Below are 24635 nucleotides of genomic sequence, written 5' to 3'. Positions count from 1 at the left end.
TTCTTGAGTGTTATCAATATCCAGTATTTATGAATGGAAAACTGGAAAAGTTAGGAAACAGTAGTTATTTTACTTTTTATGCATCTTATTTGATTGTTAAAAAAATTATTAAATTTTTTTTATGTTAATGTCAACATCTAAAAAAATTCAGAGCAGAGTATATCAGTGTCTTCAATATTCAATATAATATTGTGAATACACTGCAAAAAATGATTTTCTTAGTATTTTTGTCTGGTTTCCAGTCCAAATATCAAAAAATTGCATTTACTAGATAAGTAAAATTAGATCAGATATGTCTTGTTTTCCGGGGGAATTAATCAAAATTAAGGGAGTTTTTGCTTAAAACAAGCAAAATGATCTGTCCATGGGGTAAGAAAAATAATCTTAATTCAAACAGAAACAATATTATTTTTTCTTACCCCATGGACAGATAATTTTGCTTGTTTTAAGCAAAAACTCACTTAATTTTGATTTATTTCTCCATAAATCAAGACATAATATCTTTGTATTATCTGTGAATTTTTTTGATATTTGGACTGGAAACAAGACAAAAATACTAAGTAAGAAAAGCATTTTTTTTTGCAGTGTATAATAGACAAGTAAATTAACAATATATAAATCCTACAAAATAAGAAATATTAAATGTTGGCAAATTAATACTGTAGTTATTACAATGTCGCCCCCAAACACCAATTTTTGCCATGCATATTGAGTAATATTTTCTGTTTCATAGTGATGGAAAAGATTTAAAAAAAATACTCATACATACATCATACATACACTCTGCACACACACACACACACACACACACACACACACACACACACACACACACACACACACACACACACACACACACACACACACACACTCAGTAGGTTATGGGTTGGAATACAGTTTGTAAAATAAAGCTCTCCATGTGTCGCCAACACTGAACTATTAGTTACTCTAGTTGACCTAACAATCTCCCAACCAGTCCAAGACCCCCCAACTCTTTTAAGATTTTAAGATGATGAATTACAAAAGAAGGGACAGAAAGAGAGGCTGAACAAGAAAGAAAGAAAGGAAAATGGAAAAAAAAAAATCAAAGAATTGGATTAATTGGCATAATGCAAGGTGGCTGAGCACAGCTAGAGAGAGTGTCAGCTTTTGGAGAATCACTGCCATTCTTAAAGCTGAACCGTCTGCACAATTAGCCAGTCGAACTTTGACCCCAAGCAAAATAATTAATGAAAAACAGAGGATGAAGACAAAATGTGCAGATCCATTTGAGTGAGTGAGGGAGAATAATACATCAAAGAGCATCAGTAATTGGCCCTGTGGCTTTCATTCCTTGCCCCATTTCTTTCAATTCATTGACTCAAAATAATGGGTTCAGGTTCATTATCAACAGGTCGTAAGCTTAGGAGTGCTAAACGGGCTTGGGGTGTGTGTCGAGGGCTTAGTGGGACCCGTAGATGAGTCTACACAAGTAAATGCATGATATTGTTGTGCCATAGAGAGCGACAGTTTGGCTTTTGAGAGCGATACCACCCATAAAATCAAAATGCTGGAATATAACTGGTACGGTCAGGTAAGTCAGTTGAGCATTTAATGTTTTGCGTACTAGATCTTGAAATAGTTAATCTGTAGTGAGATTGAGCTATTGCTTAAATGCTGGTTTGTCCTGCCATAAAGTGTATTATTTTGGAGGAAGTGCAAATATGCAAACGTCAAGGAACAACTTAAAATGCTTTAAAGTCTGTCCTATTGCATCAAATTAATCTGTAGTGAAAAATCACATTACAAACTAGGTGTATAATGAAAAACATATATAATGTGTCAATGTTATGCTACATTTGTCAAAGTAAATTCAATCTGGCTAATTTAATTCATATAATTGTATCATTGGTGTTGCGTGTGTTATAATAATTGTTCATTTTACGCTTCATATTTTCAGCTAACAGTCTTCTAAAGCGTCTTAGGCTGGAAACCAGCCATAAGATCACAGTGTTGATATGGAAATTAATCTCATTTTTATATAACATTTAGAAAAATGCAAATTTGGCTACTTAGGTAATGGAATTTAGATATTGGCCAAATAAACATAAAAAAACAAATACTTCAATAATGAATTAATTTCTATTCATTCTCTTATAACGACATGCATCTATAAAATATTACATTAATGTCCAAAAAAGAACACGTTTATCATTTAACTAACCTTAAATGAATGACAAGGTTCCGTCAACATCTACTGACATGAACAGTAAAACATTTTTGAGCAGAGAAAACTTATTTCTAGCTTGCATGCTGTAGATCCCTTGTTAAAGTGTGTGTTTGTGTGTAAACAAAAGCATGTGCGTTTACAGTGGTGCTTTTCATTGCTTTGTTGTGGCACAGAATGTCACGACTCGCGATCCGTCCTTGCGTATCACATGCGATTAGCTCTGCTCACGAACACTCAATCGCCGCCATCTAAATGTTCAAGTTACCAGCACGCGATGAGGTAAAATTCCTTAAAACAGTTCATCACAAACCTAACATCCACCCCACTCCCCCTCTCTGAAGCTGCTCGTACCCCCAGCGCGGTTCGGACTGCTAGAGCATTGACTTTGGTGGTTTTCCCATACCTGGGTGTGCCATATCAGGCACTTAATAACCTAATAGGTCTTAAAGTCAGACTTTTGGTTTGAGCAGCACCCTGCAGTGATGAAAAGAGAAGCATCGTCTCACGTTAACGTCACCCACGTACTCAGCTGAGAGGGAAACGAGATGAGAAAAAAAAAGTGAAAGCTCCACAAGAATGTGGGATTCCGTTCAACGGAGTGTGTTGTTGTTCGTCAGTGTGGTGGCGTGGTTAGAAAGATTCATTTTCACCATTTGACAGCCATTACACTGGTTTATAGGAATTTCTGGGGATGTGAAAATTCTGGCTGACAACTTCAAAAAGGAGAAAGAAATTAGGAAGGAACTGTTCTTCAGTTCAAATGACTCAGCGTTTATAAATCATGATTGATACCAGTTACTCTTATTATATATGAATGTTATTGGTTGAAAATTGATGAAATATGTACTTTTCCCAAAAAAGTAATTAAACACTTAATATATTGGTAACACTTAACAAAAAGGTTACATTTGTTAACATTAGTTAACTACATTAGTTATCATAAACAAACAATGAACAATACTTCTACAGCATTTGCTAATCTTAGTTAACATTAATTGCTAATCTTAGTTAACATTAAGGGTCAAAAGTTGGTTACATTATTTTGATGGTCCGCTTTAGACATTCTACTGAGTAACAACATTTTGAGATACAAAACTGATTTTAGACATTAGACATTGTTCTTGGTGAGTGAAATCCTTATCCAGTAATTATGAAATGGAAAACAGGAATAGTTATAAATCAGTTGGTATATTATTTGATTGTTTTAAAGTTATTTATTTTGTTGTTTTTGTTGTAAATAAACATCTCAAGAATTTCTGGGCAGAGTATGATAGGAGTATGATAGGAGTATGATAGGAGTATGATAGGAGTATGATAGGAGTATGATAGGAGTATGATAGGAGTATGATAGGAGTATGTTCCCTGTCTTCGATATTCAATTAAATATTGTGACTATACCTAACAGTAGTAAATTAAAAATATTCCTATAAAATAGGAAATATTTATATGAAAGTCGTAACCATGTAATATAAAATCGCAATCAAGAGACAATTATGAGAAATAGTAACACAATTGTGAGATATAAAGCCACAATTTTGGGAAATAAAGTTGCTATGGTAAGATATAAAGTCATAACAAGAAATAGTTAAAATTGAGATCTGGGCAATTCCACGCAAAACTGTCACATCCATAACGCCAACACAATGCCATGGTATTTAGTTGGCGTTATGGATGTGACACTTTTGCGTGGAATTGCCCATCTATAAAGTGATATCATGAGATAAAAGGTCATAATTGTAAAATATAAAATTGCAATCATAAGAAATAGTCACAATTATAAGAAATAAATTCACATTTTTTAATATAATTAATGTTATTAGTTTAAATCATTTTTGTTGCTATTAAGTTGCAATTGTGACAAAGCCACAAAATGTGAAAGAGAAATAATTGAGTTTTTTAATGGTATATTGTCTAGGTCTCCTACAATAGGTTCACATGCACCAATGGTCAAAAAACATAAACATTTTCTCATAATATACATTGCAGCATCACCTAATTTCTCTAAGTCTGAAAATGATTAGTTCAAAGATTCAGTCTCTCTTAACCCCTCCTTTCCAAGAGCCTACTCTGCTCTGATTGGTCAGATGGTCCAGTCTCTGTTGTGATTGGTTTGCAGCACAGAAAACAGCATCTTCTCCACATGTCGACAACACAAACCAAACTCTTCCAGTCTCAGCTACAACTACAGTGTTTTAGGGCAGGTCAAAGTAAACGTTGTTTGTGGGCGGCCAATGAAGATCATAAACTGGCATTATGCAAATGTGTTAGATTGTTACGTATAGGTATGTATAACAGGAAGTGAGACTGGAATTGCTGACGACTCATTTTGGGCAGTTCAGAATCGATTCTTTTCAGAGACAATAACTTTATTTGTTGTGCACTTTGATCTTTAAAACTTTGCTGACCTTTTACATTCACAAACAGCCATATTTCACAATGCCTGATGGCAATTTTTGAAAAAGCATAATAGGGACACTAAGGCATAATGTGACATACAAAGTCGCAATTGTGGAAAAATGTATGTGTATGAATTTCATTGCTTTAGAAAACAAAATATCAAAACTAGTGTTTTTGATTGCTAAATAAAACGAAGACAAGTTGGTTATTGTGAGTAAAGCTCTTGCAATATTAATTTACAGATGCCACTTGTTTTGATGTTTTGTTATCTAATGCAATGACATTCAGTGGCCACATTATGCACCTGTTGTGTATGTAGTAATAAACCTCTCTCTTGCGGTGTCAGCCATGTTGTACGTGATTAACTTCCCCAAATACCTCATCTGATATGCCACAAATCAGAGGTGAGAGTAGAAGGGTCCGTCCAGAAGATCAGATCTGTTTCAGCCAGACGGACAAGGCCTTTTATTCAGTCCTGAACATGAGAGGCCGCCACACTGGTCACTTTGTACTAGCGTCTGTTCTTCTACTCCACGATCAAATTCAACTCAGGCTGTGCTGATTAATCAATTTGGGCCGGGAGAGTGTGGAGAGTTCGGTCTGTGGAAGGAAATTACAATGATCCAATTTAAATCACAAAATCAGTGTATTCATCTTAAAAGAAATGTCTGGGTATTACAATTCATTTGATTAGGTCGTAATAGAGAAGAGGTCTGAAATATGAAAAGTTCACCCCCTCTTTTATAGCACTGTTGATGAGCTGATATTTATAGGGTTTGTGAATAAACCTTTGTTTTGTGTAGCTAAGTAATGTGATAACATGCATTTCACTCAATATAACAAAGTTTGAGAACAGTTCAATGATGTCTTGAGTAATGACACTGAAATCAAACATGAATGCTAAAACATTGAGCATAGATATAAACAATCTTTGTGTGTGTGAGTATAAGATTTGTGTGTCTCACTGTGTCAGTGTAATGACTGAAGGCTTTTACACTGTATTTGAGACGACCATGACTGCTTTAACGTGTCACGCATGTTACGGCACAATCAGACACACTTGTGCCTCTGTGTGTATGTCCACAAATGCACATGGACGCTGTGTAGATTCTCCACAGTCACATCACACACACACACACACACACACATAAATGACACTGACTTGAAGAGAACGTGGACACAAGCGTTTCTTTGTCATCCTTCAAACTGCGCATTATTAGTTCGGGGAAGGTCAAAGTTGATCTAATTTTCTGCTTAGTCTTCATTAAACAGCTATTGCATTATTTCATTTTGCACAATTAGATTTAGTCCGTAATGAATATATCTCAAGCTAAAGCTTTTGAACAGAGCTTTGCAAATTTAGCTCACAAATGCACTTTATGTGCACTTGGAAGAAAAAAAAAAGGTTGTAAAGTTCAATATATTTTACTCTGGACCATAGGCCATACTATCACTCACTCACATTATAAACTCACATTTCAGGATAAAGGCAGCAATTGTGCAGATATCTGGAGTGACAACCCATTCAACTTTTGATACTCCCTTAAACTTGCACTCATAAATAAGAGTTTCGATGCTTAATGTACATTCTTCCAATCAGATAAGACAAGAGTCTGTGTTTAAAGGCCAAATTGAATTCCCCGTTTCAATCTTTCATGACATTTGAAGTAAAGTGGATTGATTGTGTTCAGCTATTTTACAACAGAAAGCTGAGACAATGACATGAGGGCTTGAGTACAAAATAAAACCGTATAGTCTGAAATTAAGGAGTCTGTAATACAGTTTTCAGCCATGTTATATGACTATACATTAATATAGACGGTGGTGCTTGTTATTACTATTCCTCATACTTAGTGTGAGCGATTTGAACAAACCCATAAGCCTAAACTTTAGCATGTAACTCATCCCTCAGCCATGAATGATATCTAGTTAGTTTGCTGGGTAAAGGTGTGCTTTTCAAAGCAATCAAACATGAAACCGGTGAGAAAATATCTTAAAAGCTTAAATTAAAAAAGGGACCTGATAGATTTGAGAATGGGCTCTTTCAACTTGGGCCTGTAAGAAACTATCCAGAAGACCATAGCAAACACTACTTTTAAACGTGCTCAAAACGCCTCAGAAACCGCAGAGCAACACACTAGCATTGTGATTGTTATACATTTTCTGTTCAAAGGTTTGGGGTCTGCAATATTTTAAGAAATATTATCAATCAATGTTGAAAACATTTGTGCTGCTTAACAGTTAGGGTTAGTTATTACTGTAGTAAGTAACTACGTCACCTTAAAAATAAAGTGTTACCGAAATCTTTTGTATCATTTTAAAAGTCTTTACTGTGACATTTTGATCAATTTAACGAGTTGCTAAATAAAATTATGAATTTCCTTAATCTTACTGACTCAGTCACAATCTTTTGAATGGCAGTGTACATTTGTGCATTACTACTTAGATACCGTAACTTCTTTTTTTATGTTTGCTACGTTTGTGTACAGAAATATCCTCAAATGTGCCTTACCCCAGCTCACCTCACTAAGACAAACCATGAAATTAAATTACGATCTGTCGTTACAACACAACTCTCCACTGCCAAAAATAAATCCATGTAGGTGATTCAAACCAGTGATTAGCCCAAACCCAGATAAAGAAGGCCTTTCAAAACCACAGCTTACCCATAAGCCCTTGCTCTGAGAGTGCTGGGTCCTTTTTGTGGAGAGAAGTCATGTGATGCGGTTTGGTCATTTTGTGATTTTTTTTTTAAGGGGATCAGTGCAAAGCGGGGTGCCGAGTTAGAAGATCATGGGAAACGGTTAGATGCTTCTGAAAAGTCGTTTGCTCCTCCAAATATTGTGGATAAATTTCCCAATGAAAGCAGTTTATTGATCGGATTCATTACACCTACTGTACTTTCCAATGCGTTGTTTGAAGCGGATAGCCTGTATTTGAATAGAGAGGAATGTGTTTCACAGTTGCTTTTTGTTTTGGCTCTTCAATTAAATCTGTCCGCGCACAGGAACTGTGGGTCTGAATGGGACGGGGTTGAGTGAATTCCTCTCAGGTGTGCCTGTGAACGGCTTGCCTTGTCGGCCCTGATGGAGTGGAGGCTAATTGATTTACATCGAAAATCGCATTAGACGTAATCACATCTTTTCTGGGGAAACCAAGTTTCTATTCAGCCCACTCTTTAAACGCACAAACCTATTAGCAACCTATGAAGCTGTTTATGTAACATCGCAGACGATTAACATTTGTTAACTATGAAAGCTTGTTTCTTCCACGGAACAGAGTTTATATCTCACAATTCCAAGTTTATATCTTGCAAATCTGAATTTATATCTAAAACTCAGAATTGACAAGCTTTCAGAGTTACCAAATGCAATGACATTCGAACATTTTTAAGCGAGACTTACCAGTCCAAATACTTTTTACTGTATGGTCACAATAGGCAGTTTTGAATATAAAAATCTAAACTATTGTAAGCATCGTTACAAGGCCCCGCATACTAAAGACACGTTACGTTTGCCACGAAAAGTTTAAAATTCAGATTTTCTTTCCTCACAATTCCAATTTTATATCTTGAGTTTATAAGATATAAACTTGGAATTGTGAGAAAAAAGTCAGAATTGCAAGATATAAACTTAATTGCAAGACAAAGTCAGAATTGCGAGAAAAAATAATTTTGAGTTTATATTTCACAGTTCTTGCAATTTAGATATAAACTCAGAATTCCAAGATATAAGCTTGTAATTACATGAAAAAGTCATAATTGTGAATTATAAATTCAGAATTGCGAGTAAAAAAAAGTCTGAATTGCGAATTATAAACTCGGAGTTGTGTCGGGAAAAAAAAGGTGTGAATTATAAACTTGAAATTGCGAGGAAAAAAGTCAGAATTGCAAGATATAAACTCGAGTTTAGATTATCTTGCAATTCTGACTTTTTTTTCTCTGAACTGTAAGATATAAACTCGCTATTGTGAGTTATAAAGTCTGAATTGCGAAATATAAACTCCCAATTCAGAGAAACAAAAAGTTAGAATTGTGAGATAAATATTCTCAGTTACCTTTTTTATTTTTCTAATCCGTGGCAGAAACAAGCTTACATAGGTAACAAAATAACAAACCATCTGGTATTGATTTTAAAGAATAATTGCACAGGTACATTTGAAATAAAATAGAATCAAATAAAACATTTACATTTTTTGGGGTCACTTTATCACACAATGAAACAGAATCCAGGTAAACGTCATATATAAATGTACTATTTTCACATTCCATATTTCTTGTTGATAAACTGGGTTGAAGCACTGAGCTCAGGGAGGACAGTTTGGCACTCCTATCATACAGTTAAAATGAGTGTAATATTTAATTTATATATGAATCATTAAAGTCTTCTGGTTATTATGCATTCCTTTTCTACTTGGATAAAACAGCTCTCAGATGTGTGAGCTGGACTTTGAAGTCTTGTCTCAGAAGCGGCCCAACTCTTACAGGAAGTAGCTCATGTTTTATACATACTGTATGTGGGACTAACAAAGGTGAGAATTCAGACCGGGCCCAGAGAAAAACATGGAAAAATGGCCAACCAGGATTTTTGGTTAGAGGTAAATATACAAACACATACAGAAACTCTAGAAAACACACACACACACACACAGGTTTCCCTTTTTTCATAGACGTAATGATTTTTATACTGTACAAACTGTATATTCGATCCCCCTATACTAACCCTACCCCTAAAGCTACCCATCACTGAAAACTTAATGCATTTTTACATTTTTAAAACACTTCATTTAGTATGATTTATAAGCGGTTTTCCTCATGGGGACCAACAAAATTTCCCCATGAGGTCAAATTGGTCCCCATAACATAGGGAATACCAGGTGTACGCACACACACACACACACACACACACACACACACACACACACACACACACACACACACACACACAGGTTCAATGGCACTCGTCAATTATTAGAAACTTTCCTTTGCATTTCCTTTAAAACAGGAAACAAGGCAACAAAAGGATGCTGATACACACATCCTGTCTACTCTGCAATGATTTCAACCATTTCCAAAGCATCTTCTCACTGTTCTCATGCAATAAATCATCATTTGAGATACTAGTTTTATAATGACCTCAAATTTCTTGCTTCGTTTATATTATGCAGCACTGAAAAAAAGCGACTATTCCTAGTAAATGCGACTTTATATTGCTCAATTGTGATTTTATATTTAGCAATATCACTTGATATCTCACAATTGCAACTTAATTTATCATAATAGTGACATTATATCACTTTGTGACTTTAAATATCACGATTCCATATCTTACAACTGCAAATGTATATCTCTCAACTGTGAATGATTTCTCAAAATTGCAAATGTATGTCTCCCAATTGCAAATTTGTGTCCCAACTTCATCTCTCACAATCACAACTATGAATTTATTACTTGTTTTAAAGATGATCTTACAATTACATTTAAATTTTTTTACTCTGAGGTGGAAACAGACTTCCATAAATTCCTCATCTGTTTGACTTGGTGGATCAAACTAGCAGTAAGTCAGACTTGTACTGTTTCTACAGAGAAACACAAAGCACACTGCAGACTGTGGGGGAAATAATCTCCATAGTGCAATATAAAAACTGCCCTGGAAGACAAAATTGAATGGAAAACAGTCAAAACATGTAGTCATTTTAATCCGAGAGGCTTCAGTAAGCAGCACTATGCATTTTTTGGCCTTGCGTGTACTTGTTGGTTCTCAAAGTGAATGTGTGTGCACTACACTACTTACAAGTGCACATGCAAGCGAGTGTGTCTGCAGTAGAATTTCGTTTGATAAATTTGTATGTACGCTGTGTGTGTGAGTGTTAAAGAGATGACCTATCAGGGGAATGTGCTGAGTAAAGCTGTAAAGAGGGTCAGACAGGAAGGACCAAGAACAAAATAACGCTCCGAGTCTCTAGCACCTGAAATTCTGCCTCTGTCAGGCCTTTGGGTGACCACTAGATCCCGTACAGAGGAAGCTGAGAAAGCTGTGTCATGCCTTCCTCTCCAGGCCCGTGTTTCTGCACACACAGCTCAGGAAAGCCACACACACACACACACACACACACACACACATATGCTCAGTTATCCTTCTGCTTTCCTAGCCTTGTTGCGTTTACACTGGACTGAGAGATTCCAACTCCTCTTGGCTTGCGGTTTAAGGGCAAAGACTGCAGGCTGTTTGTGCGTGTTGTTTGCGTGACTCCTGCTGAGTCTGACCTACTGTGAAGGCCTTCTTGTGGACCATGAGCCGCTGCTGTGTGGTTCAAGTCATCTCTCTCACTGAGATGCAACTGCTGCCGGTATGTAGCTGCAAAAGCGAGAGAAACAGGGATGAGAGCTGCATGAGAGTTGAGTTCAAATGCTGTTTGTGAGTCTTTGAGTGCAATGTTCTTTAATGGCTGCTTGGAATTGTTTAATGGAAAACTGTGAGTTTAGATTGAGTCTATAAAAGTGCTGTTTTGAAGAGATTGCTTCCTGTTGCTCAACTGGTAAGAGTACACTATGGCACTCGAGGTTATGGGTTCAATTCCCAGGGAAAACACAATGAAAAAATGTATACCTTGGATGCACCATAAGTCACTTAGGATAAAAGTGTTTGTCAAATGCATAAATATACATTGAATATTGGACCCTTGGTTAAATGGACAGAGATGATACAATCAAACAGATTTATGACTCTAGCAAAATTTGAACATATCTGTAATACTTTTGAAGAGAGTTGAATGACAGAAGTAGGATAAAAAAAAAAAAAAAAACACACACACACACACACACACACACACACACACACACACACACACACACACACACACACACACACACAAAGTGGCTGTAAAGCACACATTGTTCCCAAAAAGTATTTGGACACTTAAGTCCTCTAAAAATAATAAATGTTAAAAAATTTATATTAAATATTATAAGCATGTATCGCATTTAATATTTTAATAGTAAAAATAATATACAAATATATTTTCATATTAGAAACCTATATTTCTATACAATAAATTATGCTTGGTTTGCATTTATGCCTTTTGACATTGCATTTTTGAGTGTGGCTAAATTGTTTAAATATGTTTATTGTTACTGTGCAAAGAAATATCAAGAACATGCCGTCAAATTCAAGAGAAGAAACAACACCTGATGTGAATGTGATTCCGTTCTTTTGGTCTGTTATGTGTGTGTGTGTAAGAAGTTTTACTTTCTCTTCCCCTCAGAAACTTTTGTGGTCTAACAGCATTGATTCTTAAGAGGAATATTCAGTATAGCACAACTGATGTCTTCAGCAACAAAACAAAACAAAAGAGTATCTCTGACTCACATCTGTCAAAATAAAGGCATATCCTTTAGATTTATATGGAAGTGATTTAACTTCTTTACCCCATTCCAACTCAATATAATGCCTGACCTTTTGGCCATGAAAGGTTTTGTCCATGATTTCTAAAGCTGGTAAAAATTGCCCCCCTCCCCAGTGTTTCAAAACACAGATTTTTCTGAAGTGAAACCAGAACTTGACTAATGCTGAAACAAAATTAAGCAACATCAACGCTAGCACAATAGATTATATCTCATCATTCCAGACACACTTACAGGGTTTCTATGCAAGATGCACACTTAAAGACCAAATCAAGGTAACGGAAATGTTTTTGTTGTTATATGTTATATTACATTAATGTGTCCGTGTTTCTGTACTTCTATACAGTGTTTAAATCTAATAGTTCTATTTAATAAAGTTATTTAAAGGAGTACACATTACTATTGTAGACAATAGAAACATTATATGATATACATCAAAATATAAACATTATCAAAAGTGTAAAAAAATAAGTTTATGAACTTTATGAAGCGTGCAAATCTCAGCTGTATCATTGATAATTTAGTGTAAGATCAACTCATAATCTGCATGCTGAACGTTTAGTAAATGAGTGTGTAATGTTGTTTTAAATATGCCATGTAATACATCTTCACATATAGGGCTTCCATTGTCTACACTTTATTTGTGAACGAAATCACTACAACTTCAAACACATTACAGGCTTTGATTAGTTAATAGTCGTGGATCCTGCATTCACAATAGAAAGGGGAGATGTAAGTCAAGGACATGGCCCTTTAACACAACTATAACCCTTCCCTTCCCCACTGCAGAGATGAGCTCTGAGACACAATGGCTTCTTTCACCTTTGCCTGGGATAAGAGAGAAGTTACACTCTTAGGTCTTTTTGAAGCCAAATCTAGTGTGTGTAATGAAAAGAGCTTTGCAATGGCTGATAAACAGAGACAGACCTCTGGTGAACTGTTGAATATGCAGTCAGAGGGGCATAGAAGATCCGATTTGGTCCTCGGATTCATCCTTTAAGGGCTTAAATAACTATTTCAGTGCGTATGGGATAATATTTTCTATTTAAGATTTCCATTGAAGGGCAATACAGCCGAACTTCCAACAATGTTTCTGACTCAACTAGCATGAGTCTTAAATGCCTCTTTTGTTATTGCAAACAGACGTTTTGATCAAATTAAACATAACTTTCGCTCACACAATTGAGTGTCTTTAGTCAACGGTCAGTAAAAGTTCAGTTTTGGATTTTTCCGAAAATACTTTGACCGCCATAAAAGTAACTCAACAGTTGTGCTTTTGTGAGCGTAGACAACATAATAATGACTACTAGGGGTCGCGTCTCCATCACCCCGAATGAATGCTTTCCTCCTATATTTAGCTTTACGATATGTTATAGACTAAAATTAGGGGAGCCGCCGGGTTCAAGACAGTTAGTTTTTGAAAACAGATACAAGACAATGTTGTCTAGTGGGTCTGGTCCAGAGATGGGCCTCTGGGTCATTTGGAAACCACACACAACAAGCAGTAATTGTCTCGGACCCCCTGAAGCAGAAGTGGTAGAAGGGGGAAGTCTGGGATTGGCTGCTTCACGCAAACAAAACTGGGCGGTCCCACCGAATTAGCCATATAGGCAAAAGACCTCGACCCTGCAGTGATCAAACCTGTCAGATCAGAAATCTCTCCACTTGAGGTGACTACTACGACCTGTGATAAAAAGGAAAGGCCTGGTCTTAAAACTAATTAGGTCACGGAGTTCCTCCTGCTTGGTTATAAAGACCGGACAGGAACAAGAGGGGACAGTCACTTGGTTTCCTCTCCGCAGCCTGGGATCCTACCTTAGCGTTCCTCCGTGTGGAAGTACAGGGATTGAGAATGCCACATTTAACTGACTGTAGTTTCTACAAGATGAGAGACGGAGCTCGAGTTTCCAACGTAAGGACCTGCTGTGTTCTGCTTTGACTTGTTTTGCGCAAGATAAGGGCCGTTTTGGTGCTTGGTTAAAGGGTAGTTCACCCAGAAATGAAAGTGCTGTCATCATTCGTGTCATTTCAAACCTGTAGGACTTTCTTTCTTCTGTGGAACAACTGAAAAAAACTGTTTTTGTCCATAGGATGAAACTCAGTGGGGTCTTCCACAGAAGAAACAAGTCATACATGACAATATGAGGGTGAGTAAATGATGACAGCATTTTAGTTTTAATGTGAACTATCCCTTTCAGAATTTTGGTTTGGTATTTTGGCTGAGGTTGGATTGCAGTGATTAAGTCACTTTTGGGGATGTTTTAAGCAGGTAACTGAGATTACATTGAGACATGCGATGTTGGGCTTAATATATGCTTAATTGAAGGAAATAATTGCTAGGTTTTTTTATTGTGCATATCTTGAATACGGTAAGGTGGTTTTGGTTGTGCAGATGCTTAATGTTGGAAAACAAGTTAAATGAAAGAGAAGTACAAGGACATCATTTGTGGACAAACAAGACTAACTAAGCTAAAAACAAACACATTTTTTCTCTTCTTTTTGAAGGTTCAAAGTCATCTGGAGAACTCCAAGTACCACCTCCACCAGACCCAGGCCCAGCAGGTCAAACAGTACCTAACTTTGGGCAGCAAACTTGCTAGCCAGGCCCACCCGGCCTCCCATCCTCACCCGGGCCAGGCCCTGGGCACGGTGCCCGTCATGCGCAACGGACACATGCCACCCATGAGCGACAGCAGCACGCCAGGAAGCCCCGTCACCTTGCTCACACTGGCCAACAATCACGACAGCGAGGTGAGTACTTCTGTGATCTCATCTCATCAATAACTTTAAACACTCAGCTCTGATCACGTTGACAATTAAAGGATGCTCTGATAAGAGGTGCTTCATCCTCACAGTCGTCTTTCAGAGATGATGAATCATCTGTTATTGGATTAGTGGCCCAATTTATTCACACGTCTCTCACTTTTACTCTGGATTGACACAATGACTGACGACAGTGAAAATGAAACTTAAAACAACATCTCAGATTGACAAATTCAACCTCTATTGATGGAAGTATGTGCTATAATCATTGTTTTCTTTTAGTTTCCAATGGATGAAGTTATTGATGATCTTATTAGCCTTGAAACCAGGCTCGAAGATGGGGGTTTGGATTGTATGGAGCCAGGAATCATAATGCAAAATAACGTAAGTATACACCAAGTTAATCTCCTCACTTTGTCGAACTGTTACGTCCCGTGCAATTAATAATGACCTGTGTATAGAGGTGTAAAACGTACTGGGAAATTATACTTAAGTTAATAAATGGCTTACCGTTAAAATATCTAGTAAAAATCATAATTGAAAGTAAATTAATTTATAATGCATTACAATGTAGACTTATTGCCTTATAGTACAACTTATAATCAATTTAATTGAAAACAACCAGAATATTTGCAGAATATAAATAAAGAACTAATTATCAATAATTAGATCAAATACTATTTTATATGATTGTTTAATTTTAAAATATTTCTAAAACATTTATAAAGTATTAACTATAATACCTACAACAAGTATAACAACTATGATTATAAAAAAGTATAAATAGCTATTTGATGCATTATATAAACAGACCTTGAGTAAAGTGTGACCATGTAATGAAATGAAAATGACAACATACTTCTGCATGTTCATACAATGCACACTTAATTAGATGAATAAAACTTTCTGAATCCAAAATCTAAGCTACATTTGTAGGTTTAAAAATGAATTAAACACATTAATAACACAAACACGTGCCTTTGGTGTGCTTGTGAAAACGGGTTTGTCTTTGCGTGAGGTCCAGCTGAGAGTCAAAGTTCAGTCTCTGCTGTGAAAAAAGGGGGAACAGACTTAAATCTCAGGCTTTAAACAGTGGAACAATACAGATTAGTCTGTTAATGATGTCGGCATGCAGAGAGGTATGCCTTAGAAGAGCCAGACTATGTTAATGAGTGATCACTTCTCCAAAACAGAAAGAGGGAGCGAGCTAGAAAAATACCTCAACTCTGCTAAATGCCAAAAGCGCATTCTGCTGAGGAATTGCAATTCAGCTAGAGCCAATGAAAACCCTTAGGTAAGCATCTGGGCACACAAGTGGCCCAACTATGTGTGAGACCGGCATGAAATTGTTACTGTCGTACTGACGTCCGTGGATGGACAAAGCATCGCTTGAGTTGTGATTACTACAACACCTGCACTCACTAGAGAGGTATGTGAGACTAAGAGCATGATGGGAACGAATAAGGCAGAGTGTGCTGAGGAAGTAGAGAGAGAGAGAGAGAATGAGCAAGCGAGAGTTTTGTATTTGAGTAAGCAGTCAAGCATCGGATTGAGCTAATATCTTCTCTCCCAGTGGACTTGTTCAGAAATGATACCATGCTTAAACGGATCAATTCGTTCTAATTAGTCATACAGCACGACGCATCAAACCGCTTCCCCGTGTCAACATATCTGCTAACATGATGGGAATGGATTGAAGCGATTACGACGTGAACAGTCAAGGGGCTGTGGCAATCTTTCATGTTGATAAGCGCACTCTTTCCTCTACTGAGATAATGGAGAAGCGCGTACGAGTGGAGGAAACACTATAACGCCTGCCGCTTCTGTCTTCCTGTAACGCTCTGACCTCCTCTTTAATCTTGCACCACGTTTACATTTCACCTATAACACTGACAGAAATGGGCTTTTCACTGCTCTAGCTTTTGTTGGACTGGTAGTTGGCAAAAAAACGTATATACATGTTAATGGTTAAAGGATTATGCCATAGCAAAACTCCTGCAATGTGGGGAGAACAGTAATGTAAGCTCAGAATAATAGAAACCGAGAATAAAAAATAAAAAAGAGTTTCTCTGCTCATTTAAGACTCATTTTACATATTTTAGTTAATTTGATTATGCATCATTTGGCTGTAATAATCACATTTTAATCCTCAAAATTAGTGTAAAAAGTGGGAAAACTTCATCTAGGCCTGTTTGACAATGTTTACTCTTAACATGTCGGTGTCAAAAAATCATGCGTGTAACACCAAAAATATTACATATGATGCAAAATAGACTGGAGAAAAGATCACATGCATGCAGAATCACTACACATGGTGAACATGTAATGTCCCTGTGTAAATCTAGACTTACTTTGCTCTCTCTTCCTCTAAAGGTGTCACTGAACAACAGCATGCTGGAGATGTACGGCGGCGACCAAGGTATGACTGCCGCTCACGGTGGACTGACACCCTCATTGCCCACAAAGCTCTCAGTTAAAATGGAAGTCACAGGTACGGAGCACAGAAGGGCACAGACGCCTGTCCGAGCAGGACCTGTGCTGTTAGGCATTTCAGAAAGATACACTTACAGGAGCAGTTTCGTTTCAGATTAAAAACCGCAAAGATGCGACTGCAGTTTCCAGAGTTTCTTATCTGGTAGAGCATTGCAATAGCCATGACAAGGTCACAAGTGCAAGTCCCTACACTCTTAGAAAAAAGAAAACAAGGTTCAGTGGGGTTCTGTATAGAACTCTAGGGTTCTTGACTTAATTTTAAAGAATCCAAATGTCTTAAATGATTGCATAATACTTTCATGTTTAACTGTTTATTTTAATTTGTTTTTAGTGATGAAGTATGTTTTCAAGCTGTTTAATTCATAACATTTAAAATTAATTAAAAGAAAATTAAGTAATTAAAGCTGAATGCACAAAATTATCCCATATATTCCCGAAACCCGAAAAAGGTTTTATATATGAAACACCTGACAGAACCTTTTCTTCTAAGAGAGTAAGAACACACAATTTTTTTTTATAAAGAATAATGTTTTTTGTGTGTTTCTTGGGACTTATTTTGTGACCCAAGAACACAAAAAATGTGTTGGGACAAACATTTTTTTTTTATGTTTTATTTATTCAAAATAAAATTAATGAATGGACGAACAAACAAAGAAATATTTTTTTGTAACGTGTTCCATACTTGAATTATGAATGATGAATTAGCGGTCTCAAAATTACATTAAAGTTTATGCATTTTCTAAATCATTTATTTTTTTAATTGATTTCTGCTATATTTCATTATATTATATTATATTATATCATACTATGCTAAAAGTGTTCCCAATAAACACACAAAATATAATACTTATAGTAAATATTATTTTTGTGCGTTTCTTGGGAACACTTTTATTGTAGTGTAATATAAAATATTTACACATAAATATAATATACACAAATATAATGTGTTTTATAGGTGTATGTAGGGAAGACAAGTCCTATTCAACAGCTTTTAAAAACAAAACAACAACTATGTAAAATCTAGGGCATACTGTAAATAGATCTAGCAAAGCAAACCCAGACGGGCTCATTCCACATGTGTTATTCCTAAAGGCCCAGGCTGTGAAAGCCAAACACAACTGTATGTTTCATGTTATTATCCAGCTGTCTTACTCTAAGAGTCAGCGTGCTCCGTGTTTAGCTCGCCTTTGTGTTGCTCTCATTCTTCATTATCAATGCTTCAGTGAGTGGAATATGGTAGCATGTATTCTTAGCATGATAGACACGGCACAATTCCTCCTTTGTGGGTGCCTTTTTTCTTATGAATGTCATGCATCAAGTAAAGCTAATTGATTCAGGAAATAGAAAGGATGCCTGGAGAACTCTTCACTCCGGCAGGAAAATAAGTGCATTACTATCTTTTTCACATAAGCGTGCTGCACGGCGCTCTTGTTTGGTTACGCATGGCTCAAATGACCTTATTGAATCAGCAGAAATGAATTGAGAAATCCAATCACTGCTCCCAATTATATAATTTGGAAGAATGTGAATGTGAATATGAATGCAGAAGCATTAGGCCTCCCTCCTCTTCACCCGCTCCGGGACGTCAGCAGCAGATTGGTTAATCGGAAGGTCCGGAAGGATTAAAAGAAGATACACAGCTTTTCTACTTTAAGACAGATCTGGTGTTGACGAGTCTGGGGTGAATGACACTTATTCAGACACAAAAAGAGGGCTTGTGCTGATGATGTGTGGCTGTGTTGTTTTGGGAGCATTAGGCAGGAATCTTGAGGACTGTTCAAACTAATGATGTTATTAATCTAACAGCTTTCTTTTGCATCAGCATGGTGTTCAACTTACCTTTGGATATACACTTATCAGTTTCTGCAATAACCTTCCCATCCTTTCTTCTTCTCTTACAGAACTCGACACCAGAGTCACGGCCAAAGAAAGACAGAAAAAAGACAACCACAATCTAAGTAAGAGAGCATTTGCACTTGCTTATTTAACCCTCAAGTTCTTTTCAGAGGCCCGAAAAATCAATCTGTTGTTAACAAAAATACTCAAAAAAATGACTTTTCTTTTTGTGGTGTGCTTTTTACGGACTCAAATTAACTCCAATTTCAATAAATGTTGTCAAATGGATGATTAGGTCAGAGAAATATACCATTACTTAACATGCATTAACTAACTGGTAGCTCTTGTTGGCTCAGGTTCATTATATAATGTGGTAACAGTTTAGTTTATTGTCCAATTCTGACCTAGTTGCTTATTATCATGCATATTACTAGGATATTGGCTGTTTATTAGTACTTATAAAGCGCATATTAATGCCTTATTCAGCATTACCATATTCTACATCCCTTAATCCACCCAATACCTAAAGTTAACAACTATACCTTAAGAACTATTAATAAGCGGTAATTAGGAGTTTATTGAGGCAAAAGTCGTAGTTAATAGTGGGAATTGGACCCTAATCTAAAGTGTGAACATTTATATTAACGGATACTTTTAATTTTAATAATGTATTAGTAAATGCTGACATTAACATTTAGAATACTTTCCATTGTTAGTTTGTTAACTAATGTTAATGAATGGAACCTTATTCCAGAGTGTTACCAATATTCTTTCAGTTTTTTGGGATAATGAGGTTAATTTCAAAATGTTATTTTATTTATTTATTATTTAAATGTACATTAGGGTCTCAAAAGACAGTTCAAGTCACTTTCAACAAAATGTGATGGCTAAATATTTAATGTAATTATTTCTATTTAATAATAAGCCATTCATTTTGTAATTCGATAATGCATTAATTATTTCTGTTTAATATTAATATTAGGTTTGTGCTGCATGACTTACTTTGTTCTCATAATTGGCAGTTGAAAGACGACGGCGATACAACATCAACTACAGGATCAAAGAGCTGGGAACGCTGATACCGAAATCAAATGACCCGTAAGTAAAAGTCTTACTGGATTCACAGCCGAACTCAAAGTCTTCACATCAAATCACATCAGAGATAGACTCTTAAAGACAGGGCAAAATGATGCTGAAGGAGAGAGAAGATGACAGTTCAGGGCTCATTTCTCAAGGAAATACCTACAGCGCGAACAGACCACCATTTGAATGATGAAAATGAGGTTCAAGGCAAAGTATAGACCATTTGAACTAAAGTTTAAGCACAACTGAACCCAGAGATGAAGTACGGTGCAGACAGGGAGCCCATTGCCCCGGCTTAATTGAACTTTTTATGGAATTTAAATGGAAGACTAGTGCTGTCACCTTGCCATTAACACAAGATAAAGGAGATTATTAGTTCAGATCAGGCCAACATCTTATTCCAAAGAAAGAGACAATTTCACGACACTTTCCTCCTTTTAAAAAGTAATGGTATCGGGAATGACTGCACTTTACTTCGGCTTCCAAAGTCCAATTTTTTTTCTGCCTCTTCCGACACCTATTTTTGCTCAGGGATTAATTTTACCGTACAAGGGGCCATAGAATGGTCTTTCTGCAGACGTACTTAACTATTCCATTAAAATTCCCATTCAAAGGCAAGGTAATGTCCGAGAATGAATAATTGGCCATGTAAATCACAGTTTCTTGGTCCCGGGGAAAAAAAGGAGACCCTTGTGAGGCTTTTCTCTGTGTATGAAAGTTCTACTGATGCAAAGGCGGTGTTGAGAAAGGTTATCTTTTACGTTTCTCTGCCAGTGATATGCGCTGGAACAAAGGGACGATCCTCAAGGCCTCGGTGGAATACATTAAGTGGCTGCAGAAAGAGCAGCAGCACGCCCGTGATCTCGAGAGCCGACAGAAGAAACTAGAACAGGCCAACAGAAGACTCCAGCTACGAATCCAGGTAAAGACACGAGGGGAATGTGGCCAGAGAATGAGATGTAGACATGAGAGACGGTAGAAAGCCATGGTTGTAGGAGCGAAAGGCAAGAAAAGACATCTTGATAAACTATCAGATGAAACTATTTAATTCTACACTTGGAGCATTTATCCGAAATAACATCTAAATTGGACTGATAGCATTAAATTAACCGTAATTTTATTTAAAGAAATGGGGAAAAACACTAATTCAGTCAAAAAGAGTTACAACAGACACAGCAGAATTTACTTACATAACAGACAAAGGGGCAAAAATGAATTGGTGAGTTGTTTGTTTGACCAGTGAATCATGTAATCACCTGAATCGTTTGAACAAAGCGATTCTCTCAAATGAATTGGGCTTCTCATTATTTAAGGGCCATGTTAATTATTGCCTTAACTCTCTCCTTTTCAAATCTACAGACATGACAAAATGCAGTACAATTTTGCAATATTGCACTTTGTTTTGTTTCCCCATTGGAAAATTAGCTTGAAACTGGAAGCAAAAACAAAAAGTCACTACTGTAAAAACCTAGTAGTATCATGACTTTTACTTCATTACTCCCCGACATTGATGGACAAGCAGCTAAAACCAGCATGATAGTGTCCACAGTAGTGGTTTTAACTGGTCACTTAAGCTGATGACCAGCTTAGCTTGAAAACAAAGGTTCAAACACACCTCCCCATGTGCCTGACATCTGAGCGGCCTGCTCCTATCGACGTTTGTAACCGCCTGCTTTAAAACACGGCGAGCGGAATGATTATCTGATTAATAATTATCTGAGCAGAATGTGCCCCGGAATTAGATTATGAGGGCTAATAACTTTGAAGAGCTGGGCTCCTCGTCTGAATTTATGCATTAGTTTCCAACAGTATTGACATATTCACGGACCAGGCGCGAGTCTTCTTCACACATGTGAAGACATCGCAATTAGCCCTCAAAGTAATTACCCCGAGGCTTCCTTTCCAAAAGCTAATGCTAATAATACCTCAATTGAGTGTCTGAAGATACCCACGCTGAGAGGCAATGCAATAGCTCATTTAGACTGTCTCCGCTACAGATGATGTGTGGGAGTAATGGAAATATGAAACCATAGCGGTGAGTGTAGACACTTGCAGGAGTACTAGCTTAGTAATTAGTGTTAATCTCATCAACCAAATGAGTGAACAAATCTTCTTTCATTATTTTTATTATTTAATCAACAATAACAAAAATGAGTAATAAACGTGCACATCATTATATTTAAATTATTTTTAATTAAAAAGAAGATGAGTAAACAAATAATGAAGTCACACTTTTTTACAGTGTCCATGTTACACATCTTACATGTACTTATTGTAGTCAAAACAGTAAATTATGCATAATTACAAGCAACTAACCCTAAACCTAACCCTAATTATATAGTGCGTACGTGTTGTTAAATACTATTACTCAATAATAAAAAGTCTAAATATAAAAATAAATGTAAGTACTCAACAACAAAAAATAACACATAAAAAAGCCTGATATTAATGCTTTTCAAAGAAAAATACAGAACATTAATGTAATATCCAATAATAATGTTTTAAATGATCCAATCACCCAAACTCATTCTATACATATCACATTAATCAGATATTTAAATATGTATAAAATGTCAATTATTTGGTTTATTTTGCTTTTTAAACAGGCAATTGTTATTAGATGCCATTCTATGTACTCATTAATAAACATGACAATGAAATGATGACCAATTTAAGAATATTTTCACCAAAAACTGTGTAATGGTGTCAAGTTAATGATTGTGCGCCACACACCGTTAAGCTGTCCTGTTGTAACGGGAAGCCCTGCTTGCTGGAAGTTACCTCAGAGTTTATCTCTGTGATGGATGAGTTTGAATGCACCCCTTCATGTGTTTATGGCACATGAGGGCCTAGAGCAAAAAACAAGGAAAGAGACTAAATTAGAGTGCCATCTATTACTGTCAGACTTGACCCGGACGGCCTGAATGCAAAGTGGGCAGTTTATCTCAACCCACCTTCCTGTGTGTGTCTTTGACAGGAATTGGAAATCCAGGCTCGAGCTCACGGTCTGCCCAGTATGGCTGCTTCAATGGGAGCAGTTGAACTTTCATCCCACCTCCTGAAGCAGACCCCCCCGCAGCCAGGCCAGCCCCCCCTCTACCCTCAGGAGGACATCAGCATCAGCGGCCCGGACTACACCCAGCGGACACCCTTACCGGCGGCCATGGTTGTGGGGAACGGCGGAGAACAGACCGACGGCTCCACCACCTTCTCAGATCCTCTCTCCCACTTCACTGACTTCTTCTGCAGCACCTTGAAAGAAGAGCACCGGCTGGACGAGATCCTGATGGACGACCCCCTCTCGCCCTTCGGGACCGACCCACTCCTCTCCGCCGGATCGCCCGCGGCGTCCAAAGGGAGCAGTCGCAGGAGCAGCTTCAGCTCAGAGGAAGCAGACGATCTCTGACCGTCCCGACGCCGACCTGCAACACTGTGTAACTGACCTCCCATTTCCATTGGATTACAAAGATGACGGGAACTCATCCCAACATCTTACCCCAATGTTGAGTCAGACACATCAAAAAAGGGAGACTGACTGATTGATCTACTGACATTGACATACTGTGCAGATAAAGGACTGTCTGTACAGCGATAACACTGGTTACAAGCGATCACTGGATTACCAAATGTATATTTCTGACACTTAATGGCATTGTTGAGATGGACCAGTTTAAAGAAAGAAATCTTTTTGTGCCTTATCCCAAAGCAAGCTAACTTTATTACCACTGAGACCAGAAGCGATGCAGATGTAATTATGCTAGGCAGGAAAACCTTAACACATCTTTCTGTATCATACATAATGTATTTTTCCAGAAACATACTGTTCAAGTATTTATGTTTTAATCACTGTATTCTTAAAAAAAAAAAATATTTCTTATTCTAACTCTTTTACTTTTTATATATAACTCGAGGGGTGTGGGAAAACACAATAAACCCCTTTTTGATAAACTCAACACACTGTCTCACATTTCTTGCATATTCAAATTGTCATACAGGTTTGGAACAACATGAAGGTGAGTAAATGATTAAAGAATATATATGTGTGTGTGTGTGTGTGTGTGTGTGTGTGTGTGTGTGTGTGTGTGTGTGTGTGTGTGTGTGTGTGTGTGTGTGTGTGTGTGTGTGTGTGTGTGAGAGAGAGAGAGAGAGAGAGAGAGAACTGTCCCTTTAAGTAATCAAATAATAAAATGGCAGAATATTTATAATGAATATTATAAATGTTTAGAATATTTTGTAGAATGTTAGAACTTTACATTTACGTTACAATTTTTTAAAAGTATGTTCATCGTGAATCTCCAATTCGTATTGGAAGCTTGTTTCCACCACGGAATAAAATATAAAAGTTGCGAGATATAAAGCCACAAATCTAAGAAATAATTCGTATTTTATAGTTTATGTCTCGCAATTACGACTTTTTTCCTCACAATTGTGTGTTTTTATCCCAGCAATTCT

General features: G+C 36.8%; 1 protein-coding gene across 7 annotated transcripts; it reads left to right on the top strand.

Moving 5' to 3' along the window:
• The first annotated feature begins 10705 nt into the window (after positions 1–10705).
• LOC309491767 (transcription factor EC-like) lies at positions 10706–24138 on the top strand. 7 transcript variants are annotated; one of them, XM_082190800.1, is made up of 9 exons: positions 10706–10954; positions 14099–14155; positions 14514–14759; positions 15054–15155; positions 17145–17262; positions 19166–19222; positions 20123–20198; positions 20958–21105; positions 23161–24138. In XM_082190800.1, exons 1-9 carry the CDS (start codon positions 10898–10900, stop codon positions 23587–23589), a joined length of 1290 nt encoding a protein of 429 aa, XP_082046926.1. In that variant the 5' UTR covers positions 10706–10897; the 3' UTR covers positions 23590–24138. The 7 variants fall into 7 exon arrangements, with proteins under 7 accessions (XP_082046926.1, XP_082046928.1, XP_082046930.1 ...); XM_082190804.1 differs by lacking the exon at positions 10706–10954 and adding an exon at positions 11679–12283; XM_082190799.1 differs by lacking the exon at positions 10706–10954 and adding an exon at positions 12354–13920.
• The last annotated feature ends 497 nt before the right edge of the window (positions 24139–24635 follow it).

The sequence above is a fragment of the Leuciscus leuciscus genome (genome assembly GCF_965113295.1).
Source record: "Leuciscus leuciscus genome assembly, contig: HAP1_SCAFFOLD_545, whole genome shotgun sequence".
Lineage (NCBI taxonomy): Eukaryota > Metazoa > Chordata > Actinopteri > Cypriniformes > Leuciscidae > Leuciscus > Leuciscus leuciscus.
This window is presented reverse-complemented; position numbering and strand designations above follow the sequence as displayed.

What these genes read in the sequence shown, in the direction of transcription:
- LOC309491767 (XM_082190799.1), top strand. Translation starts at nt 13,861, where the DNA reads ATGCCACATTTAACTGACTGTAGTTTCTACAAGATGAGAGACGGAGCT. An exon ending in TCATACATGACAATATGAGG is followed by an intron (nt 14,156 to 14,513) that starts GTGAGTAAATGA and finishes TTCTTTTTGAAG; the next exon opens with GTTCAAAGTCATCTGGAGAA. An exon ending in ATACCGAAATCAAATGACCC is followed by an intron (nt 20,199 to 20,957) that starts GTAAGTAAAAGT and finishes TTTCTCTGCCAG; the next exon opens with TGATATGCGCTGGAACAAAG.